The sequence below is a fragment of the Aphidius gifuensis genome, linkage group LG3 (genome assembly GCF_014905175.1).
Source record: "Aphidius gifuensis isolate YNYX2018 linkage group LG3, ASM1490517v1, whole genome shotgun sequence".
Lineage (NCBI taxonomy): Eukaryota > Metazoa > Arthropoda > Insecta > Hymenoptera > Braconidae > Aphidius > Aphidius gifuensis.
This window is the reverse complement of record NC_057790.1, coordinates 24,033,377-24,061,248: the sequence shown is the minus strand read 5'-3', so window position 1 is coordinate 24,061,248 and position 27,872 is coordinate 24,033,377. Positions and strand designations below refer to the sequence as shown.

General features: G+C 26.3%; 4 protein-coding genes across 11 annotated transcripts; 2 read left to right on the top strand and 2 right to left on the bottom strand.

Annotated features, from left to right (window-relative positions):
* Positions 1-18: 18 nt before the first annotated feature.
* On the bottom strand, positions 19-9,927 carry LOC122853078 (mitogen-activated protein kinase kinase kinase 11-like). Of its 5 annotated transcripts, none has more exons than XM_044153321.1 (13): positions 8,506-9,927; positions 7,970-8,413; positions 7,550-7,890; positions 7,277-7,457; positions 6,874-7,195; positions 6,725-6,745; positions 6,331-6,580; positions 6,121-6,240; positions 5,401-5,613; positions 3,792-3,821; positions 1,396-1,840; positions 954-1,313; positions 19-883 (listed from the first exon to the last, which is right to left on the bottom strand). In XM_044153321.1, exons 1-13 carry the CDS (start codon positions 8,703-8,705, stop codon positions 202-204), a joined length of 3,609 nt encoding a protein of 1,202 aa, XP_044009256.1. In that variant the 5' UTR covers positions 8,706-9,927; the 3' UTR covers positions 19-201. The 5 variants fall into 5 exon arrangements, with proteins under 5 accessions (XP_044009256.1, XP_044009260.1, XP_044009259.1 ...); XM_044153325.1 differs by having other exon boundaries at positions 8,488-8,604; XM_044153324.1 differs by lacking the exon at positions 5,401-5,613.
* Positions 9,928-17,169: 7,242 nt separating this feature from the next.
* On the top strand, positions 17,170-22,883 carry LOC122853080 (polycomb protein suz12-B). Of its 2 annotated transcripts, none has more exons than XM_044153328.1 (7): positions 17,170-17,719; positions 19,102-19,148; positions 19,242-19,425; positions 19,499-19,792; positions 19,865-20,224; positions 20,308-20,893; positions 20,975-22,874. In XM_044153328.1, exons 1-7 carry the CDS (start codon positions 17,620-17,622, stop codon positions 21,993-21,995), a joined length of 2,592 nt encoding a protein of 863 aa, XP_044009263.1. In that variant the 5' UTR covers positions 17,170-17,619; the 3' UTR covers positions 21,996-22,874. The 2 variants fall into 2 exon arrangements, with proteins under 2 accessions (XP_044009263.1, XP_044009262.1); XM_044153327.1 differs by having other exon boundaries at positions 17,171-17,719; positions 19,865-20,230; positions 20,975-22,883.
* Positions 21,992-25,353, bottom strand: LOC122853089 (methyltransferase-like protein 22). Of its 3 annotated transcripts, none has more exons than XM_044153341.1 (5): positions 24,029-24,213; positions 23,870-23,945; positions 23,672-23,788; positions 23,253-23,606; positions 21,992-23,180 (listed from the first exon to the last, which is right to left on the bottom strand). In XM_044153341.1, exons 2-5 carry the CDS (start codon positions 23,943-23,945, stop codon positions 22,900-22,902), a joined length of 828 nt encoding a protein of 275 aa, XP_044009276.1. In that variant the 5' UTR covers positions 24,029-24,213; the 3' UTR covers positions 21,992-22,899. The 3 variants fall into 3 exon arrangements, with proteins under 3 accessions (XP_044009276.1, XP_044009275.1, XP_044009278.1); XM_044153340.1 differs by lacking the exon at positions 24,029-24,213 and adding an exon at positions 25,204-25,353 and having other exon boundaries at positions 21,995-23,180; XM_044153343.1 differs by having other exon boundaries at positions 22,820-23,180; positions 24,096-24,213.
* LOC122853084 (protein disulfide-isomerase) lies at positions 25,060-27,872 on the top strand. The gene is made up of 5 exons (XM_044153335.1): positions 25,060-25,413; positions 25,525-25,694; positions 26,056-27,128; positions 27,206-27,334; positions 27,449-27,872. Exons 2-5 carry the CDS (start codon positions 25,547-25,549, stop codon positions 27,584-27,586), a joined length of 1,488 nt encoding a protein of 495 aa, XP_044009270.1. The 5' UTR covers positions 25,060-25,413; positions 25,525-25,546; the 3' UTR covers positions 27,587-27,872.

The following is a 27,872-nucleotide window of genomic DNA, read 5'->3' as shown; positions in this document are numbered from 1 at the left end:
TTTTTTTTTTTTTTTTGCATGACTAAAAATTCAAAAAAAAAAAATTATTATTTATTATTAATTATCCACATGGAATGTAAATGCATGATATATAATATATTACACCTTTGCCACTTGACTTTTCTGCTGAGGCAGTGTTTTTTTTTTAATTAAAAAAGAAAATTTATTTCGAAAAGAAAAAAAAAATTAAATAAGCCAATGCTATGATAAAAATTCTCTTTCAAGATCAGAAATACTGGGTTTACGATTTCTACTAATTCTTCGATTTGTTTGTATAGGTGATGTTATATTATCTTGAGCAATAATATCATCACGATGTTCACGTTGTAAATCACGTGAATCAAATGTCACCGGTGAAAATCTAACTCTACTAATTGATATTTGACTATCTTTAGCTGATACATAACTTGAATCTTCAGATGTCAATGAATCTGGTGGTGTTGGATTTGTTGGTGTACCAGAACCAGAATTATTTTTACTAGTACATTTATTACCTGAATTATATGAATAATTTGATCTTTTTAAACTTGATCTAAGACGTCCAACAACTTCAAGATTACTTGGTCTATCATTTGTCGTTGAATCATGAGAATTTTGACGTGTCAGGTACGGTGAATTATAATCATGATTACCATAATTTGATGATGTTGATCTTTGATAATAATTTGTTGATGAATATGGTAAATATTCTGATTCATCTTCAAGATGAAATGTTGGATTAATATTATTTTGACTTGAGGTACTTGTGTTTGATACATTTGATGATGTACGATTATGTCCATATGATGATATACGATTATTATTATTATTACCACTTCTATTTATATTATTGCTTGGATTGTCATATGTATGTGGAAAATCAGGACATTCAATCATTCTATCACTGTTAATATAAACAAAAAATATTTTAATTTATTTAATAATTTGCTAATAAATAAATATTAATTACTTACTGATAATCAGATGTCATAAAATATGCCGAATCATGCGGCCTATAGTAATCTTGAGGCACAATGGTATAAACTGGTGGTCCATAATCTTGATAAGATGGTACATTACCCATATAAATTTTTGGTACTCTTTCAATTCTATCAGATCTATCTGTTCTATCAATTCTTTCAAGTCTTCCAGTTTCTGGTGAATAAGCTTCTTCATTACTTGTACTTGAACTTTTTCTTCTTGGGCTTGGTGTTGGTACATTTGAACCACAATTATTAGCATAATGTTGAGGTGAATCAGTAAAACGTAAAGGTTTATCAATGACATTTGACGGTAGAGCTGATCCAACACCACCCATATTACTTAAAAATGGCCTGTAATAATTTTTAATTAATAAAATATGACAGCTATATTATTTATCAATTAATATTTTTAAAAAAAAGCTGTCACAAATACCTGTAATGTCTTGCAGGACCATGATACGTATTATGAGGATATCCACTTGTTGAACTAAATTCATAATCTGGTCCTAGATATGCTGAGTTACGATTTGATCCAGTATCTGCTTGAAACCACCATCTTGGTGATGGTTCTTCTTCATTTTCAATTGGTACATTATTAACATTAGCAGTAATACTTCTTGGTTGTAATCTTGGATGTATTGGTGATACATTTGTCATACGTATATCAAAACCAGTTGCAAAACCAGCAAGCATTGCAGCAATATTGTATAATAACAATTCAATTGGTCCTAACTTTGGTTTTTTTGATTCTCCATTGTATAGAGTTGGCAATGGTATTGGCATTGGCATTATAAATGGACCAGTTACACCTGGCTTCATTGGATACTCTGTTGTTGTCATCCAGTCTGATGGTATTTCCGATGACTGTGTTGAGTAATCTATAAAAAAATATTTATGCTTTTTTTCCCAACAAAAAGACTAATTTTTTTTTTTTTTTTTTTGTTATGAAAAAACATTCACACGAATTTTTTTTTAGGTTTTTCTTTTTGTTCTTTATTTCAGCGGGCATAAGCATAAGCTTGTTTTTCATTGCTTTGCCTTACCTTTATTTTTTTTTAAAATTATTATAAAATACAAATTATATTTTATAAAATTTTGCCGGCAAAAATAGCCAAATTTTATTGCTTTTATTAATTTTTATATTGATTTATTTTATTTCATGCAATTTTAGTATGATTATAATTTTAATTTATCAAATTAATTATTCTGATTTGTTTTACATGCGTGGAAATTTAATAACCGTTTAAATAAATTATATGATTGATAATTTTCCTGAACATTAATTTTTTTTTTTCTTTTGATGATGAATTTGTTTTTTTTTAATTTTATTGTTAAATAAATAATACCACAACCAATCAAATTAATAAGGCATTTTTGGATTAGCATGCAGGTTGGTTTTTTACGCTCGGTTATTAACAACATAATAAATAATTCAAATGAAAAACAAACAAATACTAAATAAAATTAAAAAATAATACTTCTAATCTACAAATAATAATCGCAATAAAACCGAGCGTAAAATTAATAAAAAAATAAACTAAAACAAAAAAAAACGAGTCCAACTGAAAAGCTTTTTTATTGAAGAAAAATTTCTATGTCTAAATACAAGTGTGCATGTGCGTATCAATTTAAAAAAAAAATTATATCTCTTTTCTATAAAATAAAATAAAAAAAAAAAATTCGAAAAAAAAACTAATAAAATGTGCATATTACTATTTTCCTTTCTTTTTTTTTTCGATTTATAATTTTTTGTTTAGCAAATATTTAAAAGTTGCTATTAATAATAATTGATAATAATTGATATTTATTTAGTCAACAAAACATCAAAATTATGAAAAAAAATAAATAAATAAAATTTGAATTAATTTACTATTGATAACTGGGCAAAAAGCTTTAACAAATTTTGATAATAAAATAAGGCAGTTGGATCTGCAATTTATTTCCGCTGTTGTTGTTTATTATTATTAATTATTATAGTGATTATTATTAATATTATAATTATTATTTATTCAATTGTTAGATGGTTATTGGACTCTAAATAACGAAAGAGAAAACCAACACCAAAGATAAACTGTGTTTTCGATATTTAATATATTTTGTTTTTTTTTTTTTCTTGTTTTGTTATATAATTTTGTAATTTAATATTTCATCTCATCACTTTGTGTATTTAATTAATTTACAATTTACTTAATAATCACTTCACTTTAATTTTTTAATTTATATCAATTATCTTTGAATTAAAAAAAAAAAGAAAAAAACAATTTTGTTTAGTTTTAATTTTTTTTTTTCGCTTTTTTTTTTTTTTTGACGCAACACCGGCTTGAACATCATCTTCAGCCTGAGCAGGCCCTCCACCAGCCAGTGCTTGACTCTTAAAATAAACTTAAGTTTTTTAAACTGGTCCCTCACCAAAAAGAAAAAAAAAAATAAACAAAAATTTGTGTCATATGTGAATTTATGTGTGATTAAAATTTATCATTATTTTTTCTAAATTGAAAAAAAAAAAATGGACAATGTGATGGAGTACCTAGATGATGAAGAATATATTTTTTTTTTAAATTAACAAAATACTAATGATTGCAACGAGCGGAAATACGTCATAAAAAAAAAATGGGGAAAAATCTAACGCGAAAAAAAAAAAAAAAAAGAAATTCATGCATTCTAAATAAGAAAAAAAAAAAGAAATATATATATGACGCATACAGACAATTAAAAAAAAAAATTACGATATTAATTTTCTTATGGGATAATATAATGAGCCTTTTTTTTTAACGAAAAAATAATAATGTAATTGTGACAAATTATTTTAATGATTATATACGAACTTACGCGCAGTATGGATGTTTTCCTCGGAAAGGCCTGCGATAAAGAAATATGAAATTTTTTTTTTTTTTTTCGATAAAATATTCTCATTAATAAAAAAAGAATAATAAAAAAATGATAATAATTTTTTAAATAATAAACTATAATATATAAAAAGATAAAAAAAAAAAAACAAAATATTTTTTCTTTTTTAATAACACAATTAGCAAAAATTGACTGTTAAAATAACAATTGAAAAAAAAAAAAAAGAGAATAATAATAAAACAAAAATAAAATAACTAATGATCTTTACGAAAAAATTTATCAGTCGCAAGTATATCTGATGATGCTGATTCATCAGAACTTATATTTTCTGTACAGTTAATATTTTGACTAATATTAACTAATGATTCAGTCAAAGTTTCATCAAATTTATCCCTTGAATTATCATATTTTTCATTATCATCATCATCATCATCATTAATATCAACAAGATATTCATGACTTTTATATTTTTCATTTGTATCATCAAAAAATTCATCATTACTTGATTTACTTCTAGTACTATCTAATGATGATCTTGGACAATTATTATTATCAAATTCATCTAAAAATTTTAATGAATTTTTTGATACAGTACTTGATGGATTTGATTGTTCACCATCTAAATCAATTAATTTAGCTTCTAAATTATCAAAATCAATGCATTCACGTGAATTTGCTGTTAAATAACTTGGTACATTATTATTTTTTAAATTTGTATCATTACAATCAATATCAATACTATTTATTGATACTGTATCATCAAGTATATTATAAGCAATTTTATTATTATTTTGTAATTTACCATCAAGCTCATCACGACTACCCCAAGCACGTAATTTATTTAAAACACGTAATGGTGATTTTGTACGTGATTTATGATTAACTCGTTTTTTTTTATTAATTAATGAATTATTATTATCTAGACTAGACTCTGAGCCATTATTATTATTACTACTACTATTATCATTATTATTATTATTACTATTATTATATTTATTTTTTGTTGATGATGATGATGATGATATTGAATTTTTTTGTTCATTACTTGTTTGACCAAATGAACTTTTACGTGATGATGATGGTGAACGAAAAAAATCAGCTAATGTATTTAAACGCGACTCTGAACTATCACGACGTTTAAAATCCTTTGATTTACTACGTTTTTTATTATGTACACGTTTTGCTGTACCAACAAGACTTGATGCAACATTATGTACAAAATTATTACTTGTTATTGTTGTATTATTATTATCAATTTGTTGTTTATGAGTTAATTGTTTACCCGATGATGATGATATTAATTTTTTACCCATATCCATTTTTAATTTTTCATCATTTAAACAACATGTTAATTTATGATATTCATAATTTTTATCATTTTGTAATGTATCTATTTTAATTGTTGTTGGCTTTTTATTATTATCATTATTAATGTGTGTTATTTCGTAATCACACACTGTACTTGATAATTTATTTAATTGTATTGATGTTGTTATCGGCGTTGTTGTTGCTGTGGTTGTTGTTGTTGTTGATGTTGATTCGTCAATTAAATTATTCACTGATGAATACAATTTTCTTGTTGATGGGTTACCTATTTCTTGATGATGTGCTGCTGAACGTTGATGTACATTTGCCATAATCATTGTACGTGATTTTGATGGTTTTTCTAAATCTGGTGCTGATCTTGACCAACGTTTATCACCTGGTGATGATGGATTTGGTGATTGTGGTATTATTGCACCACGTTCACGTTGATGCAATGTCGATGGTCCCCATGTTTTACCCTTAACACCGTCTGCCGGTACTGTACGTTGTTGAAATTTGTTTTTTTTTTTTTTTTTTTTTTTTTTCGTCGTCGTCGAGGGAAATAAACAAAAAACAAAAAAATTCTAACTACTTTTCAAAAATTACTACTTAAAATAATAATAATAATGAATTGTAATTTAAAATAATAATTTAAAAAAAAAAAAAAAACAATCAGCATTCTTTGTTGCTCATGGCCACTTTGACAAATAAAAATTACTTTATTCAAATAAAAATTTCAAAAAAATAAAAAATAAAAAACACACCATGCTTTAAATTTGAATGAAAAAAAAATTTGTTTTTTTAATTAAAAGCAAATTTTAAAAAAATCTACGTGGCAATTAACTTGTGATAATTTATAAAGACAATGCTAAATATTTTTTTTTTTCTTTATATTTATAAAAAAAAAAAAAAAAAAATTTTAATCGAATCAATGTGATAATATATATTATTAAATATAAATGCTACTGATGATTGTGTTTAGATAATTCAGGTGTTGATGACTTACATGCAATTGCACGAAGTCGAGGTATACTTGGTGATCCTGGTGGACTTGTTGGTCTTGATGGATTACGGTTTGTTCCTCGATCAACAGGTTGATGTGTCACTGTCAACGTGTGTCTGAAATCTAAATTAAAAAATAAAACAAACAATCATATTAATTTTAAAATATCGATATATGATTTTTGTTAATGTGTAAATTAAAGATGAAAATTACCCGAGGGTGCACTTATTGTACTACCAGGTTCTTTCTTGTTAAGTTTTAATTTAGATTTTTTAAATTTTCCTATTCTTTCATTGGGTGTAGGCGTTGCACCTCTTTGTTGTATTATTATAACTGATATTTCACGCTCAAGTAATTCCATTTCTCTTGCTTTTAATTCCTCCTCACGTAATCGTAAATGTTCTTCTTTTTCACGTTGTTGTACTGTTGCTTTTGTTAGCTCTTCTTCTCGACAACGCAATTCCTTGAAAAAAATATTTAAAAAAAACATTTAAAATAACAAAATAAAATTATAATTTAAAACATATTTTTATTATAAAATCATTAGAATAATTTTAACAAGTTTTTTAATAAAATTATTAATCAATAATTTCATTCAATTTCTCACCTCTTCCAATGAACGACATGCCTTTAAGCAAGCAGTAAATAAAAAATATAAAAAATTATATTTTAATAATATTATAAATATCATTTATTTCTTTATTTATTTATTATTATTAATTTTAATTAAAAAAAAAAGGGAAAAAATAAAAATACCTTTTCTTTCATGCGCAATCCATGAAGAACTTCTTCAATTTCAAGTCGCCAATCTTCTTGCATTGTGTGAAATGATTCATGAGGAGTTGCAGCAAATGCACTTCTAACTTCATCAAGTAATCCAAGTATTTCGGAAAAACCTGGTCTTTGATGACTGTCAGATGACCAACAAGCTTCCATTAAATAACTCCAAGGTTGTGGACAAGTTGATGGAATTGGTAATGTTAATTTATTAACAGCAACACCATAAGCAACAGCTAAAGCATCAATTCCTTTGTATGGTGTTTCACCAGTAAGAAGTTCCCAAAGTAAAACACCATAGCTAAATAATATAAAAATTATTAAATTTATAATAATTAATATTTACAATATTAAAAGTATGTAAATTATCAATTAAATTTACCTCCAGACATCACTGGCTTTACTAAATATACTGTGTTTAATAACTTCTGGTGCCATCCAAGCATAAGTACCAGCAGTTGACATTCTTGTTGTTTTATAAACTTCACGTGCAAGTCCAAAATCAGTTATTTTTAATGTTTTACATTGTAAATCATCATTCTCAATTGGTTCACTCAATAATACTGTAAGTTAAATTAAATTTTATTTAAATTATTACTTGAATTATTTCAATATAGATATTGATAAATTTGTTTTGTTAAATTGATAAACATACCATTAGAACTTTTTAAATCTCTGTGAATAAGACTTATTGGTGCTTTATTGTGTAAATAATCCATACCTCTTGCTATTTGAATTGCCCAATCAACAAGAACATCAGGACGTATTTTACGACCATTTAAAACCCTATTTAAACTTCCACCACGAGCATATTCCATAACTAGACATAAATCTGGCATTTTTAAACAAACACCCTCTAATTGTACAATATTAACATGTTTAAGTAACCAAAAAAGTTTTGCTTCTTGGCGTACATTTTCTAATGTTACACTTGGCTCTTCTTCAGGATCTTGACGTGCTGCTTTAACAGCAACTTCATGATCCTGCCATATTGCTCTAGAAAAACATTAAAATATATAATTTAGTATTTTTATTTATTTATGTTTTAAATTGATATATATATATATATATTTACCTGTAAACTTTTCCAAAACCACCAACTCCAATAATTTCATTTAATTCAAGTTCTTTAAAATCAATTTCTAGTGGTTTTAATTTATCAATACATGCTGTTTCAACAACAAAATTTGATGGAAATATACCAACTTTTCCACGTATTTTACCAGTCCACCATCCATCATCACCAGATATTTTTGAATCTTTTGATAATACTTCAACTTCTTCACCACAATATAATTCTAACTCGTCATCATTTTTAGCAATATAATTAAATGCTGCTGTAAATATTTCTGGATTATCATCATTTTTAGAATATGATGAAGAATAAGTTGTTGTTGTTGCTGTTCCATGTGATGGACTTGTGTGTTGAGATATTGTTCTAGCTGATATATCACCACTGTGTGTTTCACTACTGTCAGACATATTATTTGTTGGTGTATGATCCTGATTATATCCGTAACTATATTAATTAAATAATTTACATTATTAACCTTACCAATAAATAATTTATAAATAAATAATAATCTATTTTACCACTATTAATTTAATTACCCAATGGAACAATTATTATCTCTGTTAACATTACGATATCTTCTTGATGATGATAATGTTGTTGTTGTTGTTGCTTCAGTCGTTGATGTTGAGCCATTTTCTGAATATGTTAAAAATCGCTCGCTCCGATGACGAGCATCAGGTTGTCCGTGGTCCATCAAAGTTGACAAGGCTCTTGCCGATAGCCCGGCTGGTGGCATATGTGCTTTATCACTTAATTTCACTTAAATTTTTTTTTTGTTTTCCTATTTTATTTTTCCTTATAAATTTACTTTCCTCAGATAATCATACTATTACTCAAAATTATATCCCAACTATCACTTGTTGTTGTTGATGATATTGTTGATATTTTTTTTTTACATTTTATTATCATCAAATAATCAAACTCACTGTCATCCTATTAACACATCTGACACACAATTTTTTTTTCAAACTAACTGGTTGTTTAAAATAGTATAATAATTATAATAATAATACGTTTATAATTTATTTAAATATTTATAATTGTTTATTAAAAATCATTAAACAAATGATCCCCAAATTTATTGGCAATAATACTAAATAAAACAATGTATAGTATAATTATTATTTGTTTTTATTTTATTTATTTTTTTTTATTAATAATAAAATAATAATAATAATGAAAATTGCACTTTTCAATTACGAGGCCAGGTTGTATTATTTCGACACTATGTATGTGTTGTACATGTGTGTGTATGTGTGTGTGTCAATATCGATAGTAAAAGAAAAAAATGAAAAAAAAAATGTATATTTTCTCCAAAAACGTAAAACTTGCTCAACAACCCCGTAAATGGCATAAACACTTTTGGTTATAAATTATTATTTCATCATCACATTATTTATTGAGATTATTATTATTATGGTTTTTTTTTTTTTGATAATTGAGTTCAATTATTTCACAATTATTTACAGCATCCAGGATGAAAATTCAATTTTAAAATTTCTATTATTTTTGACTCTATTATTTATTAAGAATTTTTTTATAAAATGTTTAATTAAATTTGCATGTGGTTAAAAATGAAAATTAAAAAAAAAAAAAAAAAAGGAGAAAAAAAAAATGACAATAAAAGGGAGAAATTGAAGGAAAAAAAAAACCACTGTTTACGATGCCGTTCACACGCGGATCACCGGTGTTTATCGCGACGTGGATGGCTCAATAAAATAACTGAGCCTCCTTGACGTGTTCCTGACGACACGGTGATCCGCATAAGTCAATAAACAATTAATTAAAACCACAGAACAACACAATTATTAATGTTAAACAATTGCACTTTTAGACACACGGTGATAACCTAATGGACGCCATGTTAGTTTTTCTCTCTTCTTATTATGCCCCAATGTTAAAATATATCGTCAATTTGACACTGGGGGCCCCCCACTGTTGTTTTTCATATAAAAACATATACATGTGTCAAATATCAGTGTGTGTTGAATTGTTTTTTTTTTCTTTTTTCTTTTTTTTTTGCTGGAGATTGTTAGTGAGGCGCCAGCATGTGACAATTTAATGCGGCTTTGATGTCAGGTTTTTCCTTCTCTCACCCCCCAATCACGACTCACGACAAGCTAGTTAGTTATAATTTGGGTATTTTTACGACCGCCATGTTTGCAAGCTTGTCGTGAGGTGCTCTTCAATTGGCTTTTGTCACAAGGCTGTTCAGCCAATAGCGTTTGAGCATTTGAAAATTGAAACATTTAAAAATCTAGAAAATTGTTAAACATAATAAATTGGAGCAAAGTTTATAATTGTATAGCTGAAATATTATAACTATTATAATTAAAAAAAAAAACAATCATAATGTAAATCAATATAATATTAAAAAATTATTACATGCAAATTTCAAGTGTCTTTTCCAAGTCACCCAGGAGGTAAGACACTTGACTCGTTTTTTTTAAAGTGGTATCTCCAGTAGACCTAGTCCACTTAAGTTACGCTTTTCGCACGTCATCTAGCTGCAGCTAGAATTATTTCGGTTTAAATTTTTCGATTGCGCTCATAGCAGCAAGTACTGATCAGTCGACGCAAATGTAAAAAAAATAAAAATAAAAAATATGTGTGGGCCTAATTCACTATGCCACTATCACTCGCTGTGATAGGACATTTTTAGGTTTAATTTAATTTATTTCACTATGCCACTATCACTCGCTGTGATAGGACATTTCAAGATTAATTTAATGTAATTCACTATGCCACTATCACTTGCTCTGATAGGACATTTCAAGATTAATTCCACTTAAGTCACTATGCCATTATCACTCATTGTGATAAGACATTTCTATAGGCTTGATTCTCTGTATGCCATCATTTTATTATGCACTCTTCAATAAGTAATCCTCTTGTATTCGAAATATTATTCTCAAGAAACAGCAGTTGACAAAGCCTTGAAAATCCTGAAACAAATAAAATCAGCTTCGAAATATTAAAATCGTGTCAAACAATAAAAAACTTGAAACAATTGACATCCTGAAAAACAAAATCCTGAAATATTATTAAAACATTAGTAGTTGGAAAAGTGCGTAAAATATCAAATAAAAAAACCTTACATATTAACATACATCGCGATTGGAAAAGGGTGATAATTTATCTATTATAAATTATCACGATAGATAATAATAAATCCTAATCACCCCCGTCTACTCTGTTTGAGGAAGACAGGGTCAATTCATTTTGACTTTCATACTACTGACATTTAATTTGGCATAAAAATTAAATATAAATTATGAAAAAAATCAGTCAAAATAAATCTAAACAACAAATCAAATAATATATATAATTTGGAACGACAAGAAGCTTCAAAAAAATATAGCATACATTTTTTTGTAACTTCAAGGATATTAAAGCACTTTTCTGGGATAGGTTAATAATTACAACTAGTCGATCTCGATCTAGAGGAACTTACCTTATTACAGCAACCAGCAAAATCCTCAAAGGTAGTCTCCCGATAGTCTCCAATAATCAAATTAAATTCTCTCAGCTAAGCCATGTAGAAATCGTCAAGGTAGACTCCAATAATCCAATAAAATTCATCTCAGCTAAGCCATGTAGAAATCGTCAAGGTGGACCCCAATAATCCAATAAAATTTGTCTCAGCAAAGCCATGTAGAAAACGTCATATAAGGTAGTCTCCAATAATTCAATATAAAATCCTCTCAGCAAAGCCATGTAGAAAATGTCAAGGTATATATTCCAATAATCCAATAGAATCCGGTTACTTTTCTCAGCAAATAGCCAAGTAAATTCCCCCCTACGAAGACGCATTGACCGATATTTTTGATTTTGTGACGCAATAATATAGTACCGTTTTCCCGAGATTATACCTAGGATACTCACACGGAGCACCTAGCTGCATAATTTGCATGAACTTTTCATATTATATATACTATATTCAAATTTTAAAAAATTAAACATTTTTTCCCAAAAATTCACACTAGCTCCACCCAAAAATTTAAATAGCCATATAATTAAGTAAACCCATCAATATTATACATATAGTTTAGCTAACATCGAACATTTTTCAAAACTCTAAAACGAAAAAATAATAAAAAAACCCCCATGATATTTCACGAAAAAGATGCGAATAAGCAGTGAAGCAATGCCTTCTATACGCAGTTGCGGCGCAACCCTTGCTTGGCTTGGGCAGATTACTTAACGAAACAAATCATTGGATCTAAGATACGCTACGTATGTTTACGTTAGAGATCAACTTACCAGTTAATTAGAAATGAGCATGGATGACACCCACCGCCAACCAGAACCAATAAATGACTTAAGAAAAATTTAGCTGGGCTTGAGAGTATAATAACTTCGAAAAGTTATCGTCGTCAATCTGCCAGGATCTGACAGCCAGCTAAATTTTAATTAATCAAGCTAAGATTGGGGCAGAATTTCTCGATTAAACTCACCGTACCCTGGACCGGTAAGGACTTAAGAAAAATTTAGCCGAGAATCATAGAATAATAGAATTCTGTTTATTTGATTACTCATACCAGTCTGCGATTGGTATGTCAGGTAAATATTTTCAAATAAATCACTTAGCTAAGAGTAAGGGCAAGAAAACCTTGAAATAAATGCCATTCATTCCTCATGACTAAAGTCTCACAACAAATTTTTTTTAATTTGCGACTGACACAATCAACTTGGTTTAATAAGTACACAATTGCTTCAGCAGTCTCGCGTTCCGACCAGAGGCCACAGATAATCATATTGACACAACGTAGCAGCTGCATGCTAATGAATATCGCATAGTTTTCTATGAATTCGAGAAATAGTTCAGCTGAGTTTGGGTGCAAGTTGACTTCAGAAGTCCAGTGATCAGTCTGAGTAACTGCCGCCATCCTGCCCGGTGAATACTTCAAGTATATCATTTATCACAAAATAGGGGTAGACTAAAGACTCAAGAAAAATTTAGCTGGGCTTGAGAGCTAACTGCAAGAGTTGTTGTCGTCAAACTACCAGGATCTGGTAGCCAGCTAAATTTTCGCGAAAAATATCAAAAAAAAAAAAAAAAAAAAAGACTAATTACAAATGTCGATTTCAGTAAAACTATATGTATAAATTTATCTATTCTTGAATTGAAAAATTCCCCGTACAAATATGCATTGGTTGATATTTTTTAATTTGTGACACAGAGTACAGTTTTCCCGACATTACCCAGGATGCATCACATGGAGCACCTGCATAATTAACATGTACTTTTAACATTATATATTGTATGATCATGTTTTTTAAAAAATAAATTCTACCCTACGAATATGCATTATTATTTTAAAACGAGTCACGAAATAGAGTACAGTTTTCCCGAGATTACATCACAATATGAGCACTTGCATAATTTACTTGTACTATTTAAATTAAATTTATTTTCTTTTTATTAGAAAATCGATCCTCCCAAAACGTATACGCAAATAAATTATCCCGACTATATTCTTAGAAAAATTAACGCTTTATGTCATTCAATCTATTGGCCAAAAAAAAATATTTAACAGACTTCTTGGCATTAACCAGGATGCACCACGTGGAGGTCCTGTCTGTCCTAGCATCCCATGATCACCACGTACACACTGAATGATTTTGAATGATTTTATTAAACTAAAAACTCTATTTTGTCTCTGGTGCAACCCCCAACCCAACCCCAAATAATTCAAGTCAAAGGATAATTTATACTCAAGAATCTAATGAACTGGTGCCATAATATTAAAATAAATTTATTAAATTAATTATTCGAGAAAAAGAATTTAAAGGTATCTATTTTATATTTATATTATAAATTTATTTTATTTTTAAATTATCTACGTATCACCCATTATCTCCCGAATTTATAAAGCAAGTAGTAACAACGTAATATTACTGGAAAGTCATATTTGATTAAAATTTAATATTTATATTAAAATAAAATTAATTACAAGACCCATAAGATTAATGCAAGCTTTTAGAGATATAAAATAATTATCTAATGAATTTTTTTACCCCCAATAAATCTTAATTTATATTTTTATTTAATTGTCTCTATTTCAATAAAATAAAATCACGCCCAAAATTTAAATACAAAACGTAAAATAAAAATTTTTTATTGGAAAAGTGCTCTAACGTCAATCAAAAAAAAACTTACATACTAATATGCATCGCAATAGAAAAAGAGTGATTATTTATCTAGTATAAATGATCACGATAGATAATAATAAAATCCTAATCACCCCCGTCTACTCTGTTTGAGGAAGACCGGGTCGACCCATTTTGACTTTGTTTAAAAATTGAATTTAATTAATGAAGAAAAAAAAAATAGTCAAAATGAATCTAAACGAAAAATTAAATAATAATATGGAACGACAAGAAGCTTTAAAAAATATAACAACAATTTTTTTGAAACTTCAGGGACATTTAAAGCACTTTTCCGGGATGGGTTAATAATTTCAACTAGTCGATCTCGATCTAGAGGAACTTACCTTGTAACTGCAAACTGCAAAATCCTGTAGAAGTTGTCCAGGTAGATTCCAATAGTCCAATAAAATCCTTCCATCAAAGCCTGCATGTAGAAGTTGTCCAGGTAGTTACCAATAATCCAAGAAAAGTAACAGGCACTATTAAAACTTGCACATTTTTTTTTTTTTTTTATATTAAAACACTACTTTTTCACGGAGAATGTTCACTTGCTAATTTAAAATAATTCTAATTAAACTTCTAAATTAATTTACTGGACGAAAAAATTAAATCAAAAAAAATTTTCCAAGGAAAAACCACGTGTTTCGAAAATTTCTAACCAAATTTATTTTAAAATACCGAAAAAACTTGAACGCACTCCGCAGAGAATGAAGGCAAAATGAAATAATTTATCTGGGAAGGCTAAGAAGATGAGAAGTCGCTGCGATTTTCTATGACTCATTGTCTACAGGTGAGTCATCGGTTGACTACGAGAGAAATTTGGGAAAACATGTGTCGAACAGCACGATGACGAAATAAAAAAAACATGTCCGGAGGAAATTCTAACGGTGTTTCTAATAAAAATCTATAATTATTTAAAACTTTTAAATATCTTTTAAAAAACTAATTATAAAAATCACGACAAAAAAAAAAAAAATATTATTTTAAAATCTAAATGAAATAAAAAAATAGAAATAAATTTGTAATAATTATTGTAGAAACGCGACAAGAAAAAAAAATATATATTAATTTAAAATCTAAATAAAAAAAAAAAAAAATTGGAAATAATTCAACAATAATTATTGGTTTGTCACGATAATAAAAAAATAATATTCGCGTATATCTAATTTAAACATGCACTTTTTTTTATAATTAAAAACCACGAGAAAGTCTGCACAAATTAATTTACCTGTATAATTTTTTTTAACCAACAATCGAGAAAATTATTTAATTGACGAAACACTTGCACTTTTTTTTTTTTTTACCGAAAACCACGAGGCTACACGTGCAGTAATTATGAATACTTTAGTTAAAACTTTTAAAATTATTTTACTCTATCGAAAAAATTAAATAAAAAAAAAATTTACAAGGAAAAGCCACGATGCTGCACATGTCTCGAATATTTCTAACCAAATTTATTTTACAATGCCGAAAAAACTTGACCGCACTCCGCAAAGCATGAAGACGGACTGAAATAATTTATCTAGGAAAGCTATAGGAAGACTAGAGGTCACTACTATTATTTCTATGACTCACCATCTACAGGTGAGTCATCAGTTGACTGCGCGAGAAAAATTTGAGAAACACGTTTTGAAACTGTTGAAATTAAAGAAACATGCTCGGAAAATTCTAACGGTTAATTCAATGAAAAATTATAATTGTTTAAAAGTTTTAAATATAAAAAAAAAAAAAAATTAATTGTAAAAATCACGATAAGAAAAAAAAATATATTTATTTAAAATTTAAATGAAAAAAAAAAATTGGAAATAATTTTATATTAACTATTATAAAAACCACGACAAGAAAAAAATAATAATTTAATTTAACCTCACCATGCACTTTTTTTTTACAATAAAAAACCAGGAGAAAGTCTACACAAATTAATTTACCTGTATAATTTTTTCAATTCGAAGAAACAACCGAGAAAATTATTTAATTAACGAAATACTTGCACTTTTAAAAAAAAAACTGAAAACCACGATGCTGCACGTGCAGCAATATAAAATAGTTTGGTTAAAACTCTTGAAATTATTTTACTTTATTAAAAAAATCACTTACAAAAATCTAATACTCTTAATTTTTTTTTCTAATGCACGTGCAGCCTACTTGAACGACTTCTAACCAAAATTTAAAAATTATTTTCTAACCCGAGAAAGTGCTGTTGACTCCGCCGCTGCCAAAGGCAAACTAAGCAAACTAAATTTGTCTAGGCCCAGAGGCTGCTTCTCTCGATGACTAGCTCTGTCTATGAGTCATCCCTTAACAATAAGCAACAATTGTTAACTCAACATACTGTCCATATGGAAAAAGAAAAAATCAATACATGCAAAAAAAAAAAAAAAAACAATCTTGAAAAAAAAATTTCTAATATATTTTTCTTAATTTAATTTTAAAATTAAAATTATTAAAATTATTAAATTATTTTTAACAATTTTTAATCATTAAAAAAAAATTATTTTACTATTATTCTATTAAATATATACATCGTATATATATATATTTTTAAATTCAAACCACGAGGCGGATGTTAAGATGGAAAAAAAAATATCCCTAGCGCGAGTAAATTTTGCTAGATGAGGCCATGAGAGAGATAAGTGTACAGTAGCCTTGAAGTGATAAGCGATAAGCAAGCCCCCATGCAAAAATTAAAAAAGAAAAAAATTTTATACTCCAAAAATACTCCAAATTATTTACAACAATTTATTATTAGTATAATTTTATTTATATCCAGAATAAAGCTATTATTATAAAAATAAATTTAAATAGAAAGATGAAAAATTAGAAAATATATTTTTTTGTATTTATTTTAAACATTTATAAATTTATTTATTTATTTATATTAATTAAATTATTGAATATTAAATTATTGTATATAATTTTAAAAAACAAAAAAAAAAGTAATTTATCTTATCGATAATTTAGATAAATATTTATTATCGACAGAGTGGTTTTTTTTTCTGCAAAATCCAATCTATATTGCAATGTCATAGACTCACCCGTCGCCCATTTAACACAGAAAAAAAAAAGAAAAAGTGAGAAAAAGAGAGAGAAAAATTATACCACACAAATACACAATCATAATAATACGTATGCTTGTACAAAGAATTTAATAGTTTTATATTCATGTATATGTATTTATTGTAATACACTTGAATAATACCGTGGACATTGCACTGCCACAGCCAGACTCCTCAACGGAAGCTTTTTTTCGCGCGGAGTGGTTACTAAATTATATTTATTATTAAATAATTATATTAGAAATTAATTAGAAAATTTACATTTGGAGTGATTCAATTAATTTATTATTATACTGTGATTAATAAATACATTGTTGTTCATTTTTATGTTATTGAGCAATCAAAATTATTGTTGATATTTTCATTGTAAAATATACATAATAATAATAATAGTAATAGTATAATTATATTATAAAAAAAACTAAAAAAAAATAGTGAAAAATGCCGCCCAAGAAGAGAGACAAAGAGTTAGATGGACAAAAATTACCGCGAATTGATCCAGTTCAAGCTGATCATGAGTTATTTCTTCAAGCATTTGAAAGTGAGTTTTAAATATTAATTTACATTATGTCAATGTATTTGTTATTTTTAATTAATTAATTTCATTAAATTGACGGAGACAGAACATCCAAAAACATAACCTAACTTGTTAATTTTGATGGAGCAACTTTGCGCGCGTCTAATAACTTTTTTTTTTTTTTTTTTTTAATTTAATGTATTTCATATACTTGATATGCAATAGAACACACCTGTCCCCATTATGAAATTAAGCATTTTTAATAATGTCATTTGCATTTTATTTTATTGGTTTCTTTTTTCTTGGAAATTAAAAAATCGGGAATGAAACATCTGCTGTTGTATTTTTATTTTCTTCATGGGAGTATTTTCAAGGATAATAATAATAATATTATTTTAACGATTTAATAGGGGGAAAAAAAGAACAAAGAAAATCCCTTTAAGAAATAAACGGATAAAGGTCAAAGTTTCATATCATGGCAATTTAATAGTAAACATTTGCAGATTTGTTTTTATGCTTGTTGTTTGAAAATATTAAAAATAGTCCTGTCTTAAAATGTTGATTTGTCATTTCGAGGAAAATTTTTGTTATGGGTATTTTATGTTTAATTTTATTTAGAATAATTGGTGGATCCAAATAGTAAATTTAGATACGGGATCAGAGATGTTTGGCCTGCTGTATACGTAACAAGAAGGTTGCCGTCACAGGCGTCCCGTAGAAACACGAGTCCAAACGAGTCATCATACCCCGTTCTGAATCACAGAAGGATCGAATTTTACTCCAAAATTTTTAAAATATTACTACTCCAAAAAAACAAATGTCAAGAAAAAAATATTTACGATCATTTGCCATCTAGTGACAATTTTTTACACTTGCTAATTCTAAACAAATAAAGAAAATCTAATGAAAATCACGTAGGTCAATTTCCACGCATTGAGTTTGTCCAAGGAAAATTAAATCTCGTATGAATTAATTAGTAATGCCCTAAATTTAAAACAGTTCTTTTTGTTTACATTTTTAATAATTTTTAAGCTAGGTCAAGTTGATTGCACTGACCTATTGAAATTTCCGCAAACTTTTCCATCTAAAAATCCTCAATTTTTTTTATATTGATTTTCTGAAAATTTACGTGGATATTTGCATTTTATTAAAAATTTTTTTTACTCCAATTTGAGCTGTAAATTATTAGATTGAATGAAATAATATTTTGATTAAAAAAAATTAGCTTTTTTTCTAATCTTTTTGCTAGATTGCCGCAATATTGGTAGACCTGGTAAATCATACACATAAAAATTAATACATTGCAATTGCTCCCACACTTGAAAATATTTAATGAAATGCAAATTTTGAAAAGTAAAAATAAGATTTATAATCATGTACTTTTATGAAAAATTTATATTTTACAGAACCCACTCAAATTTATCGTTTTTTGAGGACGAGAAATCAGATGTCGGTTAGTATTTTAAAATTAATAATATCTTTGATTTAAAATTCGGAGTAAATGCTATTAAACTAATGTTATATTTTTAAAAATTTTTCATTATAGCCAATATTTCTCAATAGAAATCTTTCATACATGAGAGAACGTATGTCTAGGAGTCACAAATCACGACGAGGTTTTCGTATTGATACACTTTTGGATATAATAATGGCAAAAAATAATATTAATAAAACCCCAAGTGTTCAAGGTTACATGACACTAACATTTTTAGGTTTTTACGATAAGAAAAGTAAGTTTAAAAAAAAAAAAAATGATTAATAATTAATAAATAGATAATTTATTATAATCAAAAAAAATATTAGTTGAAGGCTGTCAAGATCCAGTTAAAGTTGAAACATTATTGCTTAAAATATGTCATAAAAAAAGAAAAGATGTTAGTTCACCAATAATGCAAGTGTCAGTTGGTACAAGTGAAGTACCAATAAATCCATCTGAAAATCAACCACCACCAAAAGCACCAACAGTATCAATTCCAAATGAATCATTCAGTTTAAATAATGGACATCTTGCAAAGACATATATGTTACTTTTACGAGTTCATTGTATGACAAATAACAATAATAGTTGTAATAATAATAATTGTGAATTAGAAACAGGTAACTTTATTAATTTAAAAAAAAAAAAAAACTTTCTATCAATAGTTTTTAATAATAATAATAAAATTACAGAACCAGCACAAAAGAAACGTAAATTATCAACAGGAAGTTATAAAAATGGTAATGAAGAAGTTAAATTATATGGCTCTGAATTGACTGTTTATGATAAACATAATCGTTGTTTATTATCTGATGGTGATTATGAGCTTGGATTACAAGAAGTACAAGCTAATGTAAGATCAAGTCCAAAAAAACATAGTTCATGGGAATCAGTACCTGAAATAACTGAATGTAAACCATTTGAAGTATTTAGTAGTTATCCAAAATTAAAATTCCGACTTAATTGGACAACTGAACCAAGCAATGGTCTTGTTGATAGACCAACACTCATTCAACCATTACCTAATAATGACAATAAAGAAAATCGTCCAGGCAATAGTAATTTAATTTATACATATATATTATTATTAAAATTTAAATAAAACATTATTTTAATTAATTAAATTAAATTTTAGGTGAACTGGAACGTTTATCAACAAATAATAATAATAATAGTAACAATAACAACACAAATAATAGCAATAATAATAATAATTCTACAATGTCAAATTCTAGTCCTTTATTATTAACAAGAATGCCATCAAATAATAGTGTTGAAAAAATTGATACAACTGGTACACAACAACAACAAATTGTTTATCAATTTTTATATAATAATAATAGTCGTCAACAAACTGAAGCATGTGAAGATTTACATTGTCCATGGTGTTCATTAGATTGTGGAAAACTATATTCATTATTAAAACATTTAAAATTATGTCATTCACGTTTTACATTTACATATGTACCAATAGCACAAGGTGCACGTATTGATGTTGCTATTAATGAATGTTATGATGGTTCATATGCTGGTAGTCCACATGAATTAATATCACAACCATCTGGTGTTACAAATTCAAAAACAGGACCAACACGTAGAACAAGTGTTACAAATATTGTTGTTTGTCATCCAAAAAGACCAAAACCAAGTTTATCAGAATTTTTGGAACTTGATGAAAATGAATTTGAAAGCCAAAGACCATATATTACTGGTCACAATAGGTATTTAATTTTTTTTTTTTATTTCAAGTATCTCTATTTAAAGATGATTAATTAATTTTTTTTGATTTTTATTTCAAATAGACTTTATCATCATACTGTAACATGTTTACCAATATATCCAAAAGAAATGGATGTTGATTCAGAAGGTGAAAATGATCCAAGATGGTTACAAACTAAAACAATGATGATGATTGATGATTTTACTGATGTCAATGAAGGTGAAAAAGAATTAATGAAAATGTGGAATTTACATGTTATGAAACATGGCTATGTTGGTGATTGTCAAATACCAATAGCATGTCATATGTTTTTAGAAAAAAAAGGTAAAGAATTATTAATGAAAAATTTATATCGTAATTTTGTATTACACATGTCAAGTTTATTTGATTTTGGCTTGATAAGTCCAGTTGCACTTTATCAAATATTACAAAAATTACAAGATATTATGAAAATTGGTGGTGAAGATAATGATGTACGTAAAGTACTACAAAAATCACATGAATTACAAGTTGAACATTGGGTTAAAACAGGTGTACATCAAACAAGTGATAATGTTAAAATAAATAATACATGTGCTAAGACAAATTTTAATAATGAAATATTAAAAACAAATGCAAGAAGAAAGACAACAATAACAATTGGCTCACCACCACCATCATCGTCATCATCATCATCAACAATATCATCATCATTATCATCTTCATCATCATCAACAACAACAAATGCTGTTAAAAATATAAATAATAATATAAATAAACATATATCAATTAATTCAACAAAAAATACAAATAATTTTACAACTGTTCAAAATACACAAAAAACAAATATTAGTAATGGTAATGTTACTATTAAAAAAAATGATGAAATTTGTATTAAAATTGAAGACACACAAAAGGCATTTGGCAATGATGCTCCAGCAAGACGTAAAAGTACAAATACAGTGTCACAAAATTGTGATAATAATTCAGCACCATTGAGAAGAAAATCAATGGCTAATGATAATAATTCCAGTAATGAATTTCACAAAAGAAAACTTGTACTTGATATTGTACCAGCTGGTAATGTTGTTAATCCAAAATTATCACAAAATAACGATCATTAGATATTCCTTTTTTTCTTTATTCAAAATTATATATATATTATTAATTATTATCATTATTATTTTTTGATAATTATTCATATTGTTTTTTCTTTTTTTTTTTGTTTTTTTCATTTTCAATTTTACCATGAAAATGAAAATATCAAAGTGTGTAACTTTTATAATTATTATTATATTTTACTTGGTACATTCTTTAAAAAAATTACATTAATTTTCATTTTTTTTTTGTTCTTTTTGTACAGTATTTTTTTAAACTCAATTTTCATATCTTTTCCAATAAATTGATGTTTGTTTTTATATTATTCTCAAGTAAAAAAGTTTATTTAGGTTTGTTTAAAAGAAAAAAAAAGTTACTAAAATTTTGACATATCAATTTGTTTTTTTTATTGCAGAATTAAAAATCTCATGAAATTTTTGTTTAAAAAAAATTGGTCTTTTTGCTTTAGCTGTTAAGTAATTTGTTTATAATTTTTTTTTTATCTAATTTTTATTATTATAAATAATATTAGTAAATATTTAATAATTTTTCTAGACAACAATTTTTCACAGTCAATTTAACCAAAAAATAATAAACAATTAAAATTTTTGTTGAAATTTTTTTCTTTTAACTGATTTAAATTGTGAATAACAATTAATTTTTCAAATTTTTTCATTCATGAATTATAATATAATAATAAATAATAATGATCCATTCTCATACAATTTTTTTCATTATTGTTTATACTTTTTTTTTTTTTCAACATTCAGATGAATAATTAAATATTGTGAATAATAAATTTTTATTCACTGAATTTTCAATTATTATTATTTGAAATTATCAATGTAATGTGACTGTAAATAAGTAGTTTGAGGATGAAAATTAAAATCATTAAAGTTTTATGAAAAAAATTACAATATTGTGTTAAATTTATTTTCTTTTTATTTTCATTAAAATCATTTGATCAACACGATCATAATGAAAATATTGTGGAAAATCAAGAGGTAAATATTCGATAATCCAGGGTAATTTTTGTTGATTAATTATTCGAAGAAATTCTTCATACATTGGAGCAACCGAGTCAAGATTTGCTACTGTAAATACATAACGTTTTTCTAAACTTACATAAATTGTTTTTGTTGATGATTTGGAATGTAATAGTTTTTTCAGGGTCTCGATGAAACCCCTTGTGATGTCATCATCATAAATAACTGTAAAAATTAAATTAACAAATAAAATATACTCCAGATAATTCAGGTGATGATGTGAAATTTATATCATACCATCAGCAGCAAGGACAATTGAGGATTCATCAAATTTTTCTTGTACATCTGATGGCCAATTTGTTTGTAAAAAATTCAACTCCATCACGTTAAATTTACTACGAATAAATTTTGAATTTCTATCGAAATTTCTTTGTATTAATTGCAATATTCCTTCAAGATTAATATCTGTGCAAATAACTTGATCAGCTAAAAAACTTGCTACGATACTTGTGAGACCAACACCAGATCCTAATTCTAGTATTTTTTTATTTTCAAATATTTTTTGATTTGAGAGAATATAATCAGCAAGAAGAAGTGATCCTCTCCAAACTTGAAGACCTACTAGTTCTAATTTTGTTGAAATACTGTGTTCTAGAAATAAAATTATTTTTAATTATTAATAACAAGTAGTTGAAGAATAAATAAATAATAATTACCAATTAAAAGTGTTCCTTCTTTCTCACGATTTAATATTAAATCTCCATCACTGTCATACTCAATTTCATCTTTTCCAACGAGATATGGAGGTAATTGAAATTTAAATTCCGTAACATCTATATTTACGTATATAAAAAATATAAATAGGTATATGTTTATTTTATTTTTTAATAATTGTATAAATTAATTAAACTTACGATTTTTTTGTGATGACTGGTTAACTGATGGACATTTATTCTCATGAATTTCTGATGTGATCTCCAAACTAGTCATCTAAAAAATAATTAACAAACTGATAAGAATAATTTGCTTTGTTTTTTTTTAATTATAAAATATCAAAAGTTAATTTTATTTACAGTGAATTATTTTACTGTCTAGCTTGTACTAATCTTTCAGTCAAATGAATTTACAAACTTGACATACATTTCTCACGATTTTGGCACTAATCCCAGGTGTCAAGGTCTTTTTCAATTTTTTTTTTTATCTTGTTAATTTTATTTATTAATAATTAATAATTGTTTTTTTTATTTTATAAATTAATCTTATATAAAATTCAACAAACACAATAAATTGTCAATGAAAAATATAAATAAATAAATTTTTTCCTCGTTTGAATATTTAATCATCAGGAAAAAAATTGTTTAAATAATCATTATGTAAATATTAATATTATTTATTAAACATTGCCAAGTTTTCCGCATTTTTAAAAACGAATTAAAATTTTTAAAAGCCCACTCTTGAATTTTCTACAATTTTTCAAATAAAAAAAATAAATTTCTTGATTGAAAAAAAATAAAAAAAAAAACCAATAAATAAATAAACAATTAAATTTATTTATTTTTTATTTCTAATCATAACGATTGTTATTTTTATCGTCAACAAATTACAGTCCATGTCAAATTTAAAAGTCAATTAAAAATAAAAAAAAAAAAAAAACAATGCAAATTGAATTTTACATTAAATTGTATTAACGTAATATAAAAAATAAAATAACATAAAAAAATTATTATATATTGTTGACAAAAAGAAAAAAATAATTTATGCAATAATTCTTATCAAAAAAAAAAAAAAAAATAAACAAGTACTTGATAACGACAAAGTCAAAAAAACAAGTATTAAAAAATCTAAAAAAACAAAACGTATTTAAAAATTACAATTAATCTAATTATTTAAACAAAATAAACAAAATATAATTAATCAAAAAAAAAAAATTCATTCATAATTTTTAATAATAATATATATTATATAAAAAATTAAATTTTAATATTGAATAGTATGTATTTGATAAAAATAAGACGTCATGAATGCTGATAGGTTGATAACAATGTATAATAAATATTTCAACGAATCAAATGTTACCACGATTGAATACAAATTTGTATGTATTAGTGTATATTATGTTGAATGCCAACGCACTATTAACGTGGTAATAATCCGCCAAAGACAAAACGTCAGAAAGAGATAAAATTAAATTACAAAAAAAGGACAGAAAATTGTATTTTAAAAAATAAAAAATCACCGCTGTACTTACACTGAACGTGCTGTACTTGTGCTTACACCTTGATAAAAAAAAAAATCACCTACACACATACAGAGAGAGGAAGAGAGAGGAGAGAACGAAACGAGAGAGATTTATTAAACCAGAGTCATTGCCTTGTTGGCTCTTTTCATTCCAGTTGTCGTCGTGTCCAGTGTGTGGTTCGCAGTCGTCAGCAGGAGTTCATCAACAACTCATTCATTGGTAAATTATATTTAATTATTTGTTGGATAATAATTTTATCAAATATAATTATTGCATTATCATAATTTAATTAATAATTAATAATTTGTAATTTATTTTTTTTATATTTAGTATTAGAAAACAAAAAAACAATATGAAGCTTGCCGGATTTTTATTTGTGATATGCTGTCTTGCTTTGTCAAGTGCTGAGGAGATTGAAAAAGAGGAAGAGGTCCTCGTATTAACAACTAAAAATTTTGATGATGCCGTCAAACAATTTGACTATATTTTATTGGAATTTTGTAAGTATAAATTTTTAATATTTATAATTTAATTAGTTTTATTTTCTTTTCTTTTCTTCTTTTTATCATCATCATGATTATTATTATTTTTATTATTATTATTGTGTTACGTGAAAATGAAGTAAGCAAGATGCCGCTGATGAGACATACGGTTCATGAAGACGAGATGCTACACGTCATCATTTTTTTATTTTATTTTTTTCTAACGGTTGTTTTTTTTTTTTTTTTTTTATTCCAAAACAATCAAGTGACAAGCTTCTTGTTTTTTTTTGTTTTATTAATTTTAATAACTGGAATATAAAATGTTTATATTGAAATTTGTTTTTATTAATTTGTGTATTTTTAATTTGTTTGCAAATAGATGCTCCATGGTGTGGTCATTGTAAAGCACTTGCTCCAGAGTATGCTAAAGCAGCACAAGCACTTGCTAAAGATGGATCTGAAGTTAAACTTGCTAAAATTGATGCAACAAAAGAGCCATCACTTGCTGAAAAACATGGTGTACGTGGTTATCCAACATTGAAATTCATGAAAAAAGGTAATCTCATTGATTACAATGGTGGACGTCAAGCTGATGATATTATCAATTGGGTTACAAAAAAAACTGGACCACCAGCAAAAGAATTAACATCAGTTGATGATGCTAAATCACTTATTGATGCACACAATGTTGTTATTGTTGGTTTCTTCAAAGATGCTTCATCTGATGCTGCTAAAGTATTTATTGATGTTGCTGGTGGTATTGATGATCATGTATTTGCTATTACAAGTGATGATAAAATATTTGAAGAATACAAAGCTGAAGATGGTAAAATAATACTTTTCAAAAAATTCGATGAAGGTAAAACTGTATTTGATGGTGAATTTGTTGCTGATAAAGTTAAAGAATTTATAACTGTTGAATCACTTCCATTGATTGTTGATTTTAATCAAGATACTGCACAAAAAATATTTGGTGGTGAAATTAAAAGTCATTTATTATTATTTTTAAGTAAAAAAGAAGGACATTATGAAAAATATGTTGAAGGTGTTAAAGAAACAGCTAAAAAATACAAAGGACAAATATTATTTGTTACAATTGATGGTGATGAAACTGATCATGAAAGAATATTAGAATTCTTTGGTATGAAAAAAGACAATGTACCAGCAATGAGAATAATTAAACTTGAACAAGATATGTCTAAATACAAGCCTGAAAATGATGAACTTGATGCTGAAAGTATCATGAAATTCGTAACTGATTTTGCTGAAGGTAAATTGAAAAGACATTTATTAACTCAAGATTTACCAGAAGATTGGGACAAAGAATCAGTCAAGATACTTGTTGGTACTAATTTTGCTGATGTTGCATTGGATAAAACTAAAAATGTACTTGTTGAATTTTATGCACCATGGTGTGGACATTGCAAACAACTTGAACCAATTTACAAAGAGGTAATGCATTAATTATTAAATATTAATTTATATGTTCTTTTCTTTCATTTAAAATAATATTATTATTTTTAATTTAGCTTGGAGATAAATTTGCCAGTATGGATGATGTTGTAATTGCCAAGATGGACTCAACTGCCAATGAACTCGAAGAAGTCAAGGTCAACAGCTTCCCAACTATCTACTTGTACAAGAAAGAAACAAATGAGGTAACATATTTATTTATCTCTTATTACATCGCATTTTTAAAGATGAATTAAATAATCATAAAACTTGTCTCTTTTTTTATCATATGAATTAATTATTTTTTTAAATTTATTCAGGCAATTGAATACAGTGGAGAAAGAACTTTAGAAGGCCTTTCTAAATTTGTTGAATCTGGTGGTGAAGTTGGTAAAGCTCCAGAAGAAGCACAAGAAGAAGATGAAGATGATGATGTGCCAATAAAAGAAGAGCTGTAAATAAAACATCTTTAAAATTTATATAAGAAAAAAAAAAACGAAATTTAAAAGCTTAAATTTAAAGAAGATTATATTTTAAAGAAACAAAGATTTAAAAACGTATTTCATCACTTAAAAAACAAATAATAATGGCATGACAATTTTTCCGGTATTGACAAGTCTGACTGATTAAACTTTTTTTTTTTTTTTTGTTCATTTTTTAACAGTTTAAGTTAATATTTTTTTTTTAAATATCTAAACAATTATTTTGCCGGCATGTCAAGCCATTTTCCGATATTTCCATAGA

Excerpts from the sequence above, each read along its gene's own strand:
- LOC122853078 (XM_044153321.1), bottom strand. The coding sequence starts at position 8,705 with ATGCCACCAGCCGGGCTATCGGCAAGAGCCTTGTCAACTTTGATGGAC. Across the intron at positions 7,458-7,549 it reads AGATTTAAAAAGTTCTAATG|TATTATTGAGTGAACCAATT; the intron begins GTATGTTTATCA and ends TTTAACTTACAG. Across the intron at positions 884-953 it reads TTTATGACATCTGATTATCA|TGATAGAATGATTGAATGTC; the intron begins GTAAGTAATTAA and ends TTATATTAACAG.
- LOC122853080 (XM_044153327.1), top strand. The coding sequence starts at position 17,620 with ATGCCGCCCAAGAAGAGAGACAAAGAGTTAGATGGACAAAAATTACCG. Across the intron at positions 19,149-19,241 it reads GGACGAGAAATCAGATGTCG|CCAATATTTCTCAATAGAAA; the intron begins GTTAGTATTTTA and ends TTTTCATTATAG. Across the intron at positions 19,426-19,498 it reads AGGTTTTTACGATAAGAAAA|TTGAAGGCTGTCAAGATCCA; the intron begins GTAAGTTTAAAA and ends AAAAAATATTAG.
- LOC122853084 (XM_044153335.1), top strand. The coding sequence starts at position 25,547 with ATGAAGCTTGCCGGATTTTTATTTGTGATATGCTGTCTTGCTTTGTCA. Across the intron at positions 25,695-26,055 it reads CTATATTTTATTGGAATTTT|ATGCTCCATGGTGTGGTCAT; the intron begins GTAAGTATAAAT and ends GTTTGCAAATAG. Across the intron at positions 27,335-27,448 it reads ACAAGAAAGAAACAAATGAG|GCAATTGAATACAGTGGAGA; the intron begins GTAACATATTTA and ends AAATTTATTCAG.
- LOC122853089 (XM_044153340.1), bottom strand. The coding sequence starts at position 23,945 with ATGACTAGTTTGGAGATCACATCAGAAATTCATGAGAATAAATGTCCA. Across the intron at positions 23,607-23,671 it reads AGAAGGAACACTTTTAATTG|AACACAGTATTTCAACAAAA; the intron begins GTAATTATTATT and ends TTTTATTTCTAG. Across the intron at positions 23,181-23,252 it reads AATTGTCCTTGCTGCTGATG|TTATTTATGATGATGACATC; the intron begins GTATGATATAAA and ends TAATTTTTACAG.